This window comes from Centrocercus urophasianus, unplaced genomic scaffold (assembly GCF_019232065.1).
Source record: "Centrocercus urophasianus isolate 14NV4802_14NV808 unplaced genomic scaffold, USGS_Curo_1.0 seq_37, whole genome shotgun sequence".
NCBI classification, from domain to species: Eukaryota; Metazoa; Chordata; class Aves; order Galliformes; family Phasianidae; genus Centrocercus; species Centrocercus urophasianus.
The window spans coordinates 1,175,013-1,193,125 of record NW_024884944.1 but is presented as its reverse complement, the minus strand read 5'-3'; the positions used below and the strand labels follow the sequence as shown (position 1 = coordinate 1,193,125).

The window sequence follows — 18,113 nt, the reverse complement described above, 5'->3', positions numbered from 1 at the left end:
CAACAAAGTGCCTGGAGAAATACAGCTTCACCACCCAGTTTGCCTGTGAGATTTGGGTACATCACATGCCTGAAAATCCCAGTTGTGACACCTGGTACCTGTTTGTAACTCTCCCAAAACGTTTAAAATCCTGACTGTGAGCCTTCATGGGTCAAATATTTCTTGCCTGTCCTTCCGGATGCTCTCAAATATTCAAACCTCTGCCTTAAGCATTTCTCAGGATGAGAAAGGTTGTTCTGTGTTAGTCAAAAGAAAGCAACTGAACTCCTTGTTCCTGCCCTACTAATCCATCACTTGATGTGCTGTGCTTGAATGGTTGATCTCAGGTCATACACTGCATGCCTTCCTCTCTCAGTAGCGATAAATAAACGTGAAGTGACACCAGTGGGTGGGGTTAATAAAGAATGTATGAAGCTGGCAAGCAGCCTGGTTAGAGTGGTTGGGTTGTGTTCAAAGCTCAGGCACTAGCAGAGCACTGGCAAGGTGTAGAGTCTGCTCCAGGCTTGGGTCTGCTCCAGGCTTTCTGAAAGTAGAGTAGCATCTGTAGGGAAAAGAGAGAAGAGATTGAATTGCATGAGGAACCTTTAAGAATGACATAATTAACATCTACATCTATTACTCTGTAGCTGTTATGATAATATTAAGGGATAAATTCATTCATTAATTAGGACGATAATCATTAAGGACAAGGATCTGACAGGCTGTGCTTTGGAGCTTTGCCACACAGCAGTGATCTGGGTAGGGCAGCACTCACATCCATCAGGCTGATGCTGTGCTGTGTCCTTTCCCTTCTGTAAAAGCATGCTGCACCTCACCCTCCCCATTCATCGTGGGGTTTGTGTATAACTCTGCAATAGTTCGTTTCCCAGGGTGGAAGAGTTGTGCCATTTGCTCACTTTTGTCATTCACAGTGTATTTGTGCTCTTCAGAAGTTAGCTGCTGCCTTCTGTGCTGCAACAGTGTAGTGAATCCAAAAGCAGCACTGCCCCGACCAACAGCAGCATCTGTGTGAGCTGCCCAGCCTGGGGGACCCATCCTGTCCTCCATTCCCATCCACAGAGCAGACTGAGCACCAACAGCAAGAGATGAAAAGCAGCTGGGATTTGCTATTACAGTTTTCCCATTTACAGCACTCTGATTTTTCTTCTCTATTTAAATACGTATATTGAAAAAATGGGGTCAGTTTGGTCCTTTCTCAATTCTGTATGCTTGAGATGCAGTGACGGGGTTCTAGCTGTGCACGGATTTGGGGTTGAACAGTTTTATTGAGCAACATTGCAGAGATGAATGCTGTTACAGAAGTGCTGATGCTAAGCTGAATTCCTTTGGCAGGTGCACACGTAGGTGCATTTCAGGCTGCCCCTTCAGGATACCAAAGATGAAGGCTTGCTCTGCTCTGTCCCATGAAGCAGCAGAGGCTTTTGGGATTCTATGGTGGTTTGTTCATGTCATGTCCTTTGAGCATTTTGCCCTCAGAAGGAAAGCTCTGAATTACAGAGATCAATCTCCTCGTATCTGAACTGTATTCTGCTTAGCTCTGAAGCAAAAGTGCAATTCAGTGCTGCAATCTAAGAGGACAGGACAGCCATTGTGGTTTCCCTGTGTGAGCGATGCGTTCTGGCAGGGCTGGGGCTGTCATATGGGGCTGTGTGGACGAGGCAGGGCCTGCCACAAATGGAAGGGAGCAGTTGGCTCCGAGTGCTGTGAGGAGACATCAGTTCCTGCCCTCAGCTCAGCAAGTGGAAATGCATTGCAGAGGAGCTCTTTGTCCTCAATTTTACTTGTTTGACAACTCCAAGAGCTGGGTTTGGTTCCTATCCCAGCTAGGGGGAACTGTGGGGGATGTTCTTGTCTCTTTTGGTTGCATCAGTGTTTATGCCTGTGCTGGTTGAACACGTGTGCATTTGTAATGGCAATTGCAATCTGTGTCTGTTTACTTGGGAAAGCTGAGAGCCGCTTGGGGCAGAAGTTTCATGCAGTGTGATCCTCTGCAGGCTGCAGAGCTGCTTTAAGTGCTACAGAAAAGGGACTGAACGTGGCCACATCCCACCACTTAGCAGTTTTTTGATTCATTACATTTAAGAATGAAGGACTATTTACCTGAGCAGCTGGGCCAAGCAGGAGCTATTTCAGCTTCACAGAGAGGAGCTGCTGTACTTGGCAGCTTGCTTTTTTTTTTTTTTCCTGGCTGCAAGATCAGCAAGAGCCTTAACAGTGCATTCAGTTTTCTCTCAAGGAAATGTCAATATTTTTACTCTTAAGAAACTTTTGTAGCTAGCCTTAAAGATTGCACATACAGTAGAATGAAGAGAATCCCTTTGGATGTCACAGTTGGAAGTCAAGACTTGACAACAGAATTGTGCTGCATTTAGCAGCTTTCTAAATTGGATCAGTGTGTGAGAGTGCCACTGGAAAAGGACACCTCCATAGTGGTTTGTTTTGCTGTGGCCCTTTGTGAGGCACATTGTGGGATGGGAAAGCTGAGGTTGTGAGAACTTTGGGCTTTGTCCTTAATGGCAGAGCTGCTGGCTCTTAACCCAGCTGCTTGCTAAGCAAGCATAAGGCAAAAAAGGAAATCATTCATATTTGCATGTTTTGTTCATCTGTTTGATGGAACATAACACAATTGACAAAACACAAAACGAGCAGTAAGATAGGAAACATCCATCTTCTGATTGTAATGGGTGCAGATTTGCATTTGAAGCATGGCACAAGTCAGTGCCCTGCAGGCTTCTCCACTTCCTTAGCCGTGGAGGAGGGTACCCTGTGAGCCTCCAGAGCTGCCCACTGCAGACAGGCTGGGATGCACTCCTTAAACATAATTGCAAACTGATGCTTTTGCATGCTGCAGAGTAAGCTTGCAGTCATGAGCTGAGGCTCTGACAGATGTTGAAGGCCGACTTTCTTCCTGTCTAATGCTGCGTTTTTAACCAATTTGTGGTTTTTAAAAGTACTGTGTTTGTTTTAAACTCTGATTTTCCTTTGTAAAAGACCCCACCAGGGATATTAGCTGTTAAGGATGGCCTGTCTGCAGCGCTTTGTCTCCTAGCTCTTGGCACCAATCTATCTCTTGAAAGTGGTACGTGCAGCTGCCAGCAAAGCAGTTATGTTTCCATTTTGGCTGCAGCTCCAGTTCAATCAGTGCTGCTTCTCTTTCTCTGCTTTCTAAATAACGTTTCTCCTTTTTATCTGCTTTCCTGGAGTTTTGGTCAGCTGCATCTTTGACTTACAGTGGGGCTCTCTGACCTGTTTAATTACTCCAGTGCTGATGGCAGCTGTAACCTGGCTGGTTTTCGTTGGTTCGTTTTTCAGAGCTTCTTGCTTTGGGACCTACAAAATTTTTGCTCTCTGGCAATTAGTTTTAAACAAAATCTTGCTTCTGTTCTTTGATCACTTGAAAACAATATCTGCTGTTTGCTTCAGTGTTATGCCCAAGGAATGGGATGCAAGAAAACCGAGTTCTATATCTGTCTAAGCTGCTGTCAGTGTAGCAGACCTCAGGCAAGTCGTTGTGAAAGGGCTTTTTTGATTTGGTTTGGTTTACTGACCTCAGGGAAGTCATATTCCAAGCTTTTCTGTTTGTGCTGTTCTGTGTGGTGCTCACTTGCTTCGATGAAATAGTGTTTCTTCTCTGTGGGTCCATGCCCAGTAGATAATAGCATGTTGTGGGCACAGAGAAAAGGCAGTTTTGTATTTCAGTGTGTTCAGAGTCCTCGTAATGATCAGCAGGTATCTGGGGGTTCACTCGCTGCCTTGCTACCTGTGGGATGCAGGTAACATTTTGGTTCCTGTTGCATTGCAGTTGGTCTTATTAGTGGCTTCAGAGCATTTCCTTTGTGGCTGTGTGTCTGTGTTGGTTCTTCCTTTAATTTTCTGACTTGCAGACAAGCTGTTCCCCCATGCCCTCCCCTTCACCCCTTGTGTCTCTGTGACCCTTTGCTCTGATGGTGTAATTTTATTCAGGAGGTGATTGTTACAGAATTGTTTGAATTATACCATGTTGGGAGAGCAGGGAATTTCATTCACATGTTGAGAGTTGTAAATCCTGCTTCAGGTTCACTCTCTGCCAGCCTGCCATTTAGAGATAGGCTTGCTTATGGGAGGAAGATGGGGTGGTTAAGATTTCAAGTGCCATTCACGTGATGTGTGTGCTCTTAGCGTGCCCTCACTTCTCTGTGCCTGTACAAAACCAGCTGCCACCAAAGCCTGAGCCAGGTCTGTGCTGCTGCCTGCATGCTGCAGGCAAAGCTTCTCTTCTGAGTGCTGGAGAAGCACCCAGAAAGCTGCACATATCTGGTTGTGGTCAGTTCCCCAATAGGTCAGAGCAAGTGTAATGATACTGCTGTCATTCCAACCAGATCTTGGGCAGCCATGCATTCCTGCGTGTTCCTGATGTTTCTATCTGTAATTGGAATCAGAGAACACAAGGAAGTGCAATATTTAAGGGAGGAGAGCTGCACTGATTTCCATTGAAATACCTTTATTTTTTTTTTTTTTTCCCCTGCTGTTTGTAATTAATAGATAATTAGTGCTGAAAGAGATTGATTTCATTTGTGGAATAAGGCTATGAAGCATTCACCAGATAAATATGGGAGCTCCTGTTGAGGGGCAGCACTGGGAGCAATGAGTTGAGCATCCCTGCCTGGGTTGGAGGGGAACCTGGCGGTGTGTGAGCTGAGGAGCCTCAGGCTGCTGCTGGGTGAATGCTTTCATTCAGAAGTAAAGCAGCTTCATGTTGCCTTAGCACAAACTTCCTTTACATTTTAAAGTTCATCATTTTCCTAAGGTTGTAATAAATAGTGCTGGAAGGTGTGAAATCACCCAAGACAATCTGGTGGATGGTGTCGAGCTCGGATAAAGCCACCTACAGCACCAGCTCAGAACGGATTTGATCAGTCTTCTTTTCTGTTTTGACTGAATTTCTAAAGCCGTTTTCCAGTGTGACTCATATTAAAAAGTAAAAAAAAAAAAAAAAGGAAAAGGCTTTAGGGTCAAGCTGGAATAACACAGAGAGCCCGAGAGCAGACAGCTGTAAAAGTCACCGCACGGCCGAGTTGAACCCTTCTGGTGGGTGCTGGCTCGTTCCCAGCTATTCAATACGTGGTGTTCCCTTTCTGCAGGGTCAAACTGCAGTGACTTTTGCCATGCTCTTTCATCTCATTCTCTGCTCTCAGTCTCCACGTGGACGGGTGAGGTTCATGGGAGCGTCCGTGTGATTTCTCTCAGGAATGGAGCATTTGAACCAGAAGAGAAAGGTCTGCTCCTGCCTTAACATAAATAAATTGTAGGTGCTGCAGAGAAAACAGGCTCAGGCCGTGGGACAGGAAGGCTGTGCGTGCTGGAGCTCAGTGTATCACCCTGTCTGCCTGGAAGATGCATTGATAGACAAAAGGGAAGGGTGTGTGGGCAGACTTAAATACTTTCAGCTGGAAACAGTCCTTTACTTTCCCTTGCACAGTAGGGACAGCATATCTGTAAATGTATCATAAAACTTGGGTGTATCAGGTTTTTAAGTGAATCACATCACAGGTGTGGAGGAGAGGAAATGCTGTGCCCTTCAATGCTGGGACAGGGGAGCAGGGAGCATCACCAGCTGGGCTGTTTGGGGAGCATGGAAACTTCTCTTGGCTGCATGTTGTCCTCCTTGGGCTGTTTGAGCAGCAAAGCTATAAGTGCTGCTTGTGGAGCTGTGCTTCAGAATCTTTGTCCCTCTGTATCCTGCGAGGTGCAGCCTGTGTAGCCTTTTCCCATTTGTGATCTCAGAGTGGTGGTTTTACTAATGGAAGGTTCCAATCTCTGGCTCCATGGAATTTAAATCATCAGTTGGGTAATTTCGAATCATTTTTCTAGCATGACACTTCCAGCTTTGATTATGGGAGAAAATCAGGAGCCCTGTGCAATATTCTGAAGTCTCGCCAGTCTTTCATGATGCATTTAGTCCTACACAGCCTGAAAGAGCAGGAGAGAATGGAAGATCAGACTGTAATAAGGGAAGAAATGAACCAAAATTTTCCATTTTGTGAGAAATTCCGTAACTGTCATTGTGAACGTTTCTGTATAATGAAATTCCAGAAGAAACCTTTGGTTTTGTTCGAGAGGTTTTTTGTGTTTCTATGTCAAAGTCAGCAGTCAGGTTTTTTCCCTTTAAACATAGTGATGGCTCCTTTTTTGGCATTACTGACATCTTCATTTGGGACTTGATTTTTTGTCTTTGTGAAATGTGTCATACCCAGTTTGTAACTGAAAGCCTGAATTCAGGAAATCACTTGTCTGTGTGCTTAGCTTCACCCCTATCCTCGCATCCTATTGGAGTTAATGGGATATCACATGCTTGTCTGCATCTGGGCCATCAGTAAGCCTTGAAACTGCAACTGGAAATTAGATGGTGGGCATCCATTGGCTTGAGTATGGAAATAAAATAGGAAGGAGCCATTTCTGCTTCTTGGATGCTCTCTGCTTGAGGCATCAGCAGTGCTTAGCTTTGCTGTGAAACACTTAGCTGCAAACATGAGGTTGGCAACACGGGGCTGAATTAACAGTTGCTTTCTTTATTCTGCTGTGTTATTTACCTTCTATATTAAAAAAAGAGACCTTTCTGAAACTTGAGAATTTTCAGGAAATGGGAGCAAGATCTGCAATTTTCGCATTGGAGGGCTGTGGGGAAGCACTGAGCTTGGACCAGTTCTGTTCTGGATTGCTGCATTGGTTCCTTCCTTATTGCATCCCTTATAAATATGTCCATCTTATTTTTGCTTTAACGTGTATAATTCAGGCTCCAAATCTGCACAAACTTTGTTTTGCTCAACTGTTAGAACAGTTCAGAACTTTTGTACGTACACTTTTTAATTTATTTATGGTGGGCTTTAAGCTGTGGGTCACTGGGAAATATATTTAGGATGCTGGGTAACTTTCTGCTGGGTAGAAATGCGTGGTTTTCCTTCCTGAAACCATGTTCCCTCCCAGCACACCATAGGCACCGTCCTTTTGGGTGGGATGGAAGGAGTCCCATTCCTGTGAGACTCTTGTGACCCTCATGCATGAGAGCCTGAAATCAAGGCTGTGTTGGGCACTGGGCTGCAGCAGTTCTGTCTCCCCACATGCAGCTCCCCTGCCTGCAGGCTGCAGCTTTCATGGTGAGCTCAGCTGTTGCTTAGCAGCTGCAAGGAAAAGGAGCAGGGGTTCTGGGTTACCTTCCTCCACGAGGCTCACACTGCAACAGGGGTTGTGTAGCACAAGAGGAACCTGTGGGAGAGAGAAAGGGCCAGGAGCTGCTGGAGGTAAGCTGTCCCTGCTGGTTACTCAGCATCTCATCACTGCCAGCAGCTTTGCTCTGTGTTGGGCAGGGGATGGATGCATCTTGTGGCACGTGAACAGAGTGCTGGCAGTGCAGGCTGCTCTGCATACCCTGCCCCACTGCCTGACCCCCTGTCCTGTCCTCTGCATTTAACTCCTGCTGGCTTCATGGATGACAGCAAGGCTGTGTTTCCACAGTCCAACATTTTCCATCAAAATGTTGTGAATGACAGAATTGTGACCATTTGATAAATAGGTTTTTTTTTTTTTTTTTCGTGGGCAGCATAGGAGGTTGTGCTGAGATATCTGGGTAGGGCAGAAGCAAAGAGCAGATTGCAGGGATTTCTCAGTCTGCTGTTTGCTACACTGGTGCCCAAACCACACTCAGCTGAAGGTCATGCTGGCGACCTACCAACAGAGCAAAAGCACTTACTTGCAAAAAAAAGATGGCAGAACTTGCAGTCCTGTTTTGGGTTGGTTTTTGTTGTTTTGTTTTCCTATAGACTAAAAGTGAAGTGACTTATAGAAATTAGGAGGAGTTTGTGTTGTATAGATACTCCCTCTGAAAGCTTGTGAAATAGAAATCACTTCTTATAGTATTGAAAGCAGAGTTTATGGGCATAGGACACAATCTGGAGTTACATTAATTTGGAGGAAAATAGCCATTGCACTGGATTATGGGCTCTGTGTTCACAATTTCTCTACAAGCTTTGGCTGTTAGTAGAAAAGCAATGCTTTTGGTTGGTGTTTGTGGAACTTGGAGCGCATGGATCCTCTGTCTGACATCTTCAGTGCTGTGCTGCAGGGCTTTGCTGTTGGCTCTGCTGCTGCCCTCGTCCTTTCCATGGCTGTGAAGCCTCTATGGGAAACCTGACAGGAAGATCTTCTTTTTCAATGTGGCCACACCGTTGTTTCTGGAAAAGAAAGATTGAAGAAGCGCTTGGAATAGAAGGAGGGGAGGTTTGTGGATGTCCGTGGCCACTGATTCAGAGTCCATGTCTGTAAAACAGAAATAGCATCATCTTCTGGGCTGCACTGGAGGATTAACCATTCGTAAAGAGCTCTGACCCACAAACTGCTGCATTATTATGGGTTTTTTTAATTGATCACAATAGGCCATGAAGCATTTAGAAACAGTCATTAGATATTAAAAGCTTTGCAGGGTAAATTACGCTGCGCTGCCATGGCCTTTTTCTTGTCCCCTCGAGCAGTGTGCATCTTGTCAATGGTTTTAATTGGGGAAATGATAGGCAATCAGGAGTGAATTTTCACATAGTGTTGTTATTCATCATAGATTTTTTTCCCCTTAAATTCAGCTGAAGATTTGCCTGAGGCACCTACAGAAATGTCGCAAGCCCCAGTGCTGCCTTCAGATCCTTGTTTGCATGTTCTTCACCCTGTGCAGGATCTGGTATCAAGCTGTTTATACAACCATTTTGTAATTTACGTTTGTGCAAAGACACCTTGTTCACAAAAATGCTACAAAAACCCATCAGATGGGGCTGTTAACAGCTTTGCTGGGTCCCACAACCTCTGGGCCACGTGCAGACCCACTGGTGTGTAATTAGAAGAGCACTCACAATGCAAATTAACACACGTAAATATCGCTAAGGCACTTCAGCTCTTCCAAATGCTTTGCAAAGCGGGATCTCCAGAGCTGTCTGCTACTTCTGCCAGGATCATTACTTTCCTCATCCCAGCAGCCCTGGTGGGTCTGTAACTGCATGGGGCTGTTCTCTCTGTGCAGGGGAAGAGTTGGATCGTGAAGCGCAGCTACGAGGATTTCCGAGTTCTCGACAAGCATCTCCACCTCTGCATTTATGATCGGCGTTTCTCCCAGCTCGCAGAGCTGCCCCGCTCCGACGTGCTGAGGGACAGCCCAGAGGTAAGTTACCAGCTCAGGGAATGAGAGCAGGGCATCATTTCCAGCCTTTAATTTCAATGGCTTTAAAGGGAAACGGCCGGCGAGTTCTTACCTATCAATGTGCAGCTGTGGGGAGCATCCAGAAGGAGGCTGTGCTGTCAGTGCCTCAACCAGGATGCTGGTTTGCCTTGGGAAGCTTCCCCGGTGCTGTGGATATTTGCTGACTTAACACAGTCAACGTTCCTAGGGGGTGATGCTGCTCTGCAGCCACAGCACTGAAATGCTGGATTGTATTTATAGCTTCAGGATGACTGAAGTTATCTTTTTAAGTACATTTGCATTAGTGTCACATTTAAATTGTCTTTAAAGCGTGAGCAAGAGGTTTTTCGTTTGTTGTCACACAGACGTCGCGTGCTGAGAATTGGAATCCTTCAGCTTCTTTGCTGTGGATAACTGGGGGATTCATTCACGTCCGAAATAATTTGCTGGGAAGTAGCAGGTGCATCTTGACTGCATCATTTTGAAAGACAAGGAGAGAGACACAATGCAGTGTGTGGCCACAGAGGGTTATTTGAGCCAGCAGAGCATGACAAAACCGCCTCTGTTGGGCTGCAGTCTGGCTGTGGGAAGAGCCTGTATCCCAGTTACAGGCAGGGCCCGTTGCTTCATTTCACAGGTCACTTGTCTCTGGGCCCTGTGCTTGTGTGTTTGCCCCCTACCATCAAGCACGGCCATGGACCGACCCTGACATGCTCTGTCAGAAGGGGAATGTTGCCTGTCTGAAATGGGAGATCAGAAAATTGAAGCCGTTCTGAGCGTTCAAAGCAGAATCTATCCAGGATCTGTAAATCAGTGTCTGTGTTCTTTCGGTGCCAACTGGGTGAGGATTGATTGCTTTAGAACTGCACACAATGGTTGAAATCAGTCCCCTGCTGCAGACTATGGGGCTTCTGCCATTCGGTACAGAGGGTCAATAATGCTCTTCTATTGCTCAGCAGATAATGTGATTTATTGGTTGCTTTGATTTCATGCAAGTTCTTTCTGAAGAGAATTTAAAGTTACTAGTCTCTTAAATTGCACAGAAGCAGCAATACTCAGGATAATGAATTCCTGCATTTTTTAAAAATTAATTATATTGTAATCACTCCTTCCTCTTAAATCTTCATTTGTGCAGCTAATCAAATGCATTCAATGTGTACTTTATGCCGTGAGGCTGAAGGTCTGCATCCTGTCTGTGAGCACAGAGGATGCTGAGCAGCTCTTCTGCTTTGTGGAATGTTGTCCTGCAGCTGCGTGGTGTCCCGGGCTCATTTCTGTTTGGAACTGACCACGTCTGAACAGATGTTTGAGGAGAACTATTCCAAACAGTCCTACAAACTCTGCTCTGTAATTCTGCTTCATAACACTGGCAGGGAAGCTTTGGGAAGACCTCACTGGCTTCTCTTTTATGATATCAGTGATTTGTGCACGTGTGAAATTCATGATGAGAGGAAGGCTGTAAATTCAGGGTATTTTTACAGGAGAAATTACTAAAAATCTACGTATCTTATATCAAAATCCCATTGCCTTCATAGGGAGCTGCAGCTTTAGACACTTTTTGTCATGTAGTCACTGCAATCCTGAGTACGGTGTGCTCTACTCCTAGTGGCAGATTTCTTTGTGAAAGTGAATATTATTCCTGTAACACTGGCCTATGCCAACAGGTAATTAATGGTAATTCTGAAGGAGTCTCTCAAAGCTGTAGTGAGTTAACTCTATGTGTTTCTTTTCTATTGCAGCTTGTCACCCACACGCTGATGGCTTACCTGTCCCGTCTCTCGGCCATCGCATGCAATAAGATCAACTGTGGGCCTGCCCTGACATGGATGGAGGTACAAAATGAAGCTCTGGTTGTTCTTTGTTCCCTGACTTTAACCAGCACAGTGAGCCGCAGATGTGCTCTCCTGCCTTTCAAAAGAGAGAGATAAACCTTCCAGATCTATCACTGAAAAGCAGTCCTAAAGCTTAATTTCCCCACTACAGGTGTCTGGATGGCCACGAAAGGTGTAGTACAAAAAGAATCAGATCAGGCATTATAAACATGCAAAGGATTTGTCCCATCCTGGTCGGGTTTTATAACCCAAAGGTGTCGTTCTCGTTTTCTCAAAGTAAAGGAAGGTGGCTCTTTTGATGAACCATGGGTGGTGTCAGCCAACCACCATCTCAGTCCTGTCCATGAGGTCTCCAAGGAATGGGTTACAGGAAATGGACAGCTTGCACTCCTTTTTGGGGCTGTCTCATTTCTGCTGTTTCTCCTCTCTCTTTCCTCCTTGCTATAGCTGCAGAAACAATAGATATGATCTGCTCCCGTTTGCCGTCACTGCTGGTTGAACTGCTCAGCAGAGCTTGCTTTGTGCTTGCAGTGGCACTGTTTGCATCTTGTGAATTGCAGCTTTGGTTTCCCTCTTAGCAGCCTTCTACCATCTTAAACAGTCAACATTCTTGGGCCAAGAGTGCAGGAGAAAATGGGGCTCAGGGGGCAGTGCCACCTGTGTGCATCAGTGCCATTGCTGATCAGTCTGGGTGGGGTGTATGTGTCTGCATTGCCTGCTGATACTCCTTGCACACCAGGAACAGAAACAATTGTGATTAGACTTGCAATTCATTATTAAATGCTTATGATAAGGGCCCAGTGCATTCCCTGCAGCTTTCCCTGCAGATGTGCTCCTCTCCATGAAGTCCTTTGGGACGAAACGAATCTTGGAAACCTTCTCAGCATGAAGGGAGGAAGAAAATTAGAGATAAAAAACTGAAACTGTGATAGCCTTTAGAGCAACCCAGTAGAAGTAGAGATGGCAGCAAATGCCACTGGAATTGCTGCAGTGCAGTTTAAATTCCCTAGAATAACCTTTTCAATTAACTGAGATTCTTGCAAAATTTTACGTGAGCACAAAAACCTGGGAATTTTGATAGCAGCAGGGGATGCAGCCATGTTTTCTGAAAATAACAAGAAATAAAAGGGTGGGTGAAAACTGGAAGTGTCACGAGTTTCCAATTGACATCATTTCCCCTTGTTCTGCACTTCTTGAGCATTCGTTCCTTTGCAGGGAATTTCTGTGGTCATTCTTGTATTGTCATTTTAAACGCTTAAGAGAAAAACAATGCAACTAAATGTTAAAGGGAGGGGTAAGCATCCACTGTCTTGCTACTGTTTGTACACAGAGATGAACAGATACAGTTTTTTTGTCCTTAAATGGATGGAGGGGATGTACGACCTTCTGAAATACACTCCACGAATTGCTCTTCCCCTTTCTTTCTGTTTACTCTGCTCTGTGATGCCTCTCCGTGCTGCTCTGCTCTGGGGGGCCCCAAGCTGTGCTGTCTCTGTGAATCAGCTTGAAATCTCAGCCATGTATGAGCACCAATAAAACGCTTCCTCGCCTGTCCTCAGCTGCCTCACAGCCGCCTGCGTTCTTTGTTTCAGATTGATAACAAGGGGAACCACCTGCTGGTCCATGAGGAGTCATCTATTAACATTCCAGCTATTGCTGCTGCCCATGTTATTAAGAGATACATTGCCCAGGCACCGGATGAGCTCTCCTTTGAGGTAAGTAGTTAAAAGCAGTGGCATTCCTTGTTGTCAAGTGCAGTGCAATGTGTGAACGCATCAGGAATACACTCAGACACCTTTGGAATCATAGAATGGCCTGGGTTGAAAAGGACCACAATGCTCATCCAGCTCCAACCCCCTGCTATGTGCAGGGTCACAACCAGCAGCCCAGGCTGCCCAGAGCCACATCCAGCCTGGCCTTAAATGCCTCCAGGGATGGGGCATCCACAGCCTCCTTGGACAACCTGCAGTGTTTGATGAGGTGAAGCTTAGAAGATTCAGCTCAATATTAGACTTGCAGTGGGTTGGATACAGTGAGGAGTTCAGTCATCTATAAAATATAGCTTTACTTGGCATTTGTATCTTTTGATTACTGCCAAGTATTCTAGCCTGGTCTCTGAGCAGCAGCAGAACCTGCACTCAACAGTGTGCATTCAATCCATTCAGGACATGTGTGTACATGGATACAAGCCAAATGAATTATTCATAGGCCAGTTCTATTTAGCCTATATTCCTATTCTAAAGTTTTTAAAAACTTCTCCTCCCATGAAAAGTGAAGAACCAGATTGTCAAAAATTTGGTACTGAGGAGACAGGCAATAATCCATAGCTGTTCTGGAAATCGTGCTTGATGCAGAGCAGGAGCTGCTTGGATGCAAAGCCCAGAGGAGTGGGCCATGCAATCTTTGGGTTCCTGGCTCTTCTATCCCAAAGCAATGTGTTTTGCTCTGTGTACCGTGGCATTATCAATGGAGCATTCACTGTGTCATGCAAAAAAGCGTGAAGGAAAACAGTTACTGCCCAAAGGAGCCTTTTTGTGATCACATTTCTCAGCAGGAAGTAAAAATAGTAGTGAGAGTTTATTGCTGCCAGGGCTTTGTTCGTATTCAAAATCAAGGCCATCGCTCCTGCATGCCAAAGAACGGAGCTAATCAGAAAGACGTGTGGGTCTGTCATCTTCCAGTTCAGATGCATGCAGTGCATGATGCAGGTACTTTGTTGGTGTCTCTATTAATTGTAAGCATTGGGATTGCAGTTCTGCTTCCAGCTTCAGTTTTATAAAGGCAAATGCCTTCAGAGCTGCGGTGGTGCAATTGCTCACAAATTTCAGAGCTTTTGCAGCGCAGATGAGTGCTGCCCTTTGAACTGTGCTTTCCTCCTGGCTGAAGCTGATGTTGCCAATCTCTTGCAGGTGGGAGACATTGTGTCTGTTATTGATATGCCACCAAAGGAGTTGACCACCTGGTGGAGGGGCAAGCACGGATTTCAGGTAGGCACAAGCTTCAGCCTTGATAGCACACCTTAAATAAAGTCAGAAGTCCCAGCTTAGAGCTGCTCTGCCTGCACAGAATTATGAGCATAAACACTTCCCCTGTGTTGGTGTAAGAAGACTTTGTTTTCCTTTTGCTCTAGGCTTGGGCTAGAGCTGAAATATGGCCTTTGTAGAAATTGTCTCCTCACCAACTGTGCAGAGCAGGGACAGCTGTGACTCTGATGCTGCTGGCCTGATGTTAGGGGAGCTTTTACTGAGCCCTGTCTGAGACAGCTGACAGTTACTCAGGTTATACCATTCTTTCCACTATCTAAAACTAGCTCAGGCAGGATGGAAAGGGCTCAGACAAAGGCAGCTGGTCAGACTGCCACTGACTTGGACGAGCCAACTAGTGTGTGCTTTCATGCCTCCATTTATTAGAAAGCATTAACGTTGCTGCTCTCTGTAAATGCCAGCAGAGAGATTTGGACTCAGTTTGCAACTTACCTGTGACTTAGGTACCAAAACTTCTGAGTTGAAGTGGTGCTTTCCTTCCACAGAGTTGTTATTCTGTTCAGTGGAACTACTTATTAAGAATAATTAAAAGAAAAAGCATTAATTTGCAGAACAAAGTCCCAAAGCTGCTGAAAGGGGGGGAACTGGCTTTGTCTCCTCACACTGCAGGAGTTTCAGCTCCTTCCAAGCAGGAAGGAACATTTGTTCTGTTGCTCCTCTGAGTAGGTGGGATTTTGAGTTCCTGCTGGAGGGGGTCAGAACTGACCACACTTGTGAGTTTGGGCCTAGAAAGCCCTCTTGGTGTACTGAGATGGACTTTTCAGTGCCAGACTCAGTCGTGGTTCTGCTGTCATTAATACCAGGGCTGCGTGCAGTTGGATCCCATCTGAATGGGATGTTACATCCAGAGCTGTGTTCCTGTCTCATGAGAGAGCACCTGAGATAGATACAGCTTTTGGTGCCTTTATATCAGGCGTGGGTGTTCTGATAATATCTCACTAAGATGTCCAAGCTGCTTTGACTTAGTGATTAGTGAAGTGCTCTAGTACTGCTTGCAGTGATCAGACTACGCTGTATTTAACTTGAGTGAATTGGTAAGAGAAAACAGAAATCCACTGTGTGAGCCAATATGCACAAAGAGAATTCAGAAGGATGGGGGATATTTCTCTGGTGTTGATGCACCTGGCCTAGGGATGTATTGCAGTTCAGTGCCATCAATTAATGCTTTAAAAACGGGGACATAGGGGAAGGATTTTGTTCTGTAATCTACAAAAGAACTGATAAAACTGTGCGACTTTTACAGAGTTGATTCCAGGTAAACAATTCTGCTCCCATTTAGGAGCAACAGCCATTGTAAAAATGATCACAATCTGCTGAGCCAGTCGTTTTAATTGATAAAATAAATCAACAAAGTCCGTCTTGCCAGATCGCTGAGATTCTGACATCATCTGTGCTGCAGGGAGCAAAGACTTGCTTGTAATGTCATGCAGCCTGTGAAATGCACACCAGTGCATGGCTGGTAGTATGGAGCTCCTCAGGTGAGGCTCTGAGCACTGTCTCCTGTTATCTCTAAGCAGGTTGTCAATAGCACAGGTGGCTGTGCTTCTGGCAGGGGTGGCACCAGGAGGAGATGTAGGACGACCTCGTGGTTGGTGGGTTCCAGTTTTTGGAATATCCTGTAGCAGTCTGTTCTGTGATGGAAGTATTTGGGAAGCATTTCAGGTGGTGGCCTTTGCATGGCAGATTCACACTGCAGGATGGAAAATGCGTAACAGAAAGCTGCAGGAGTGCAGCTCAGTGGGAGTGCAGTCATCTGCAAGGAGCCATGGGCCGTCATACGCAGCATCTTTCAGATTTGTCTTACCTCCATCTTGATGTTTTCTTTTCTCTATTTTGATGATGCATATTTTTAACGGAAAGCACATTAACAGGACGTGAGTCTGGATGGATAATGTGGGTAAAATCACCTCGTGTGTAGGGGAGGCACACACCAGAAGAAGACGATCTGAGTGGAATCCCAGGCAATGAGAGGTCCTTCCAGGAGCGTTGGAGCTGGCTGCCAGAGCTGTCCTTCCCTCAGAATATAAGAAGGCTCTTATTGCTTTATTTGCACACTGTTTGGTGTGCTCCCAGATCTCTCATCCTGACCTGGAAAGCTTTGACCATCGATGAACTTTTTGCCTACAGGTGTCCGGAGAAACCAGACCTGGCAGGGTGCAGATATGCTCCATTTGAACTGCAGCTTTGATTCAGTATGAAGGGTGGTTTGTGCTTTGCCAGCCCAAATGACTCCTTGGGAATTTGTCCTTCTGTTTCCTGTTGCAGTTGCAGGCACCTTTCCCCCAGTATCTGATCTAAGGACTGCACTGCAAAGTACTTAATCCTGCACGGAACAAAACAACCCGTTTGGCTCTTTTATCATTTTCCCTGGTTAAAGTACAATCATTTTTAAGATGTTTTTCCTCTAGCTTTTTTCTTTTCAAATGTCCTCAGTGAGTCACTGCTTTCATTGTAAGATTGTTACCTAAATTACGGCCACCTCCACTATAACAGCCTCCCAGCCCTCTTTGTTCTCTTCTTCTTTTCCTTCATGCTTTGTCTTTTCAATCAGTGTCAGATAGCTGAATCATCAGAGACAGGCCCTCTTCTGATGCACAACTGCCTTTTGATGTTCTTAATAATTCTGTCTTTGGGGTATGGCTTCATTAGTTGCATTGCTGCACAACAGGAAGCTGCCCAGCTGCTGGAGGTGGCACAAAATGATGCACAAGAATGTGTGCAACCAGCAGTAGATCGTGCGCTTTTGGAACCCTTTACGATTTACAAATAACAGAAAAAAAACTGAATTAAATTTAATCCGTGCTTTAGCCTCTGTCAAGACCAAAATGCAATCAAAATGTCTCAAACAGTATTTTATTTGACATTTATGTTGCTGATACGTTCCCATTCATTGGAATCCCCTCCTCCACCACTGACAGTGGTTACTGTTATTTTGTCTTTCCCACGAAACCTCCAGCATCTTCCAGCTTTAGCAAAGTCTGTGCAAAGAAATGATGTGGAAGCTGCTGTAGAAATGTGTGCACACAGCAGCAGTGTGTTTTCCTCCCTTGGTTCAGGCGTGAGTGATTTTTTAACCTTCACATGACCTTGTATTTATCTAAATATATGTTATCCTTGCTATTAATTTTCGTACGTTGCCAAATCCTTTAATCCTGGCCCCAGCACCAACAGCGCCTTGCTACATCTGCTGAGATTAACTCTTGGACTTAACTCATGTATTTATACAAACTCATGGAGAACTTTCCATGCAGGGAGAAGCAGCATCATTTAAGTGGGTGGGAATGAGGCAGAAGTCATAGGTGATGACCCTGCAGATGATCTCCTGAGGATCATTAAGAAATGTCAGGATAAATAAGTCAAAAAAATGCAAGCTGTCAGCTCTGTTAGCAGGAAGTTAAACGTCAGAGAGTTTGCAAGTGCTGAGAGAAGCCAGAATTCTTTCCCTTAGCATTGTTCATTACAATTGTTGGTTCTGAACATGGCAAAAAATGGGGTGTAGAAGCAAGAGTCATGTTATATTTGGGAGGGCTTTAGAGATATCTCAGAGCAGTGACACAGCCATCCCAGCCACGTTTCATTTCAAAAGCCATGGTTGGCATTTTGTATTGCACCGAGAAACAGGAAAGACATCACACCACATCTCTATTCTTCCTAACCTAAAAATTGTCTCCTGCATCTCTTGCATTGGAAATTTCTTAGAGCAGTGATTTAAAATACACATGATGACATTTGTTTAAATAGCAGAACTTCTTGCATATTTGCCAATCAGCATTTTTCTCCACATCTCCAGGGAGAACTAGGAACAGTCTCCCAGGCTGAGCTCTTCACCTGGGCACAGCATGCATGGCGCTGCTGCTGGTTGACTGGGAGCTTACTGGTGAAAATCACTGCAGAGAAAGAAAGAGTTCCTTTCTGCCTGGGGACAGGAGGGAGTTGTACAAGATGGCTCAATGTGGAGAGCCCTCTGCCAGGCTCCTTCCATGAGTTGTTGCAGCACTGGAGCAAAGCGTGGCTGCAGGGCTGAGATGATGCTTTCAGTTC

The 18,113-nt window shown here is 45.3% G+C and overlaps 1 protein-coding gene across 3 annotated transcripts in view; it reads left to right on the top strand.

Annotated features, from left to right (window-relative positions):
- Positions 1 to 18,113, top strand: part of ARHGAP32 (Rho GTPase activating protein 32) — a 171,301-nt gene that overhangs the window by 109,478 nt on the left and 43,710 nt on the right. For 2 of the 3 annotated variants that reach the window (XM_042832071.1, XM_042832070.1), the window contains exons 7-10: positions 9,041 to 9,178; positions 10,936 to 11,028; positions 12,621 to 12,743; positions 13,938 to 14,015. In XM_042832071.1, coding sequence (XP_042688005.1) covers positions 9,041 to 9,178; positions 10,936 to 11,028; positions 12,621 to 12,743; positions 13,938 to 14,015 — 432 coding nt within the window. Of the gene's footprint in view, positions 1 to 9,040; positions 9,179 to 10,017; positions 10,038 to 10,935; positions 11,029 to 12,620; positions 12,744 to 13,937; positions 14,016 to 18,113 lie in introns of those variants that run through there. The other variant, XM_042832072.1, reaches the window with a different exon arrangement.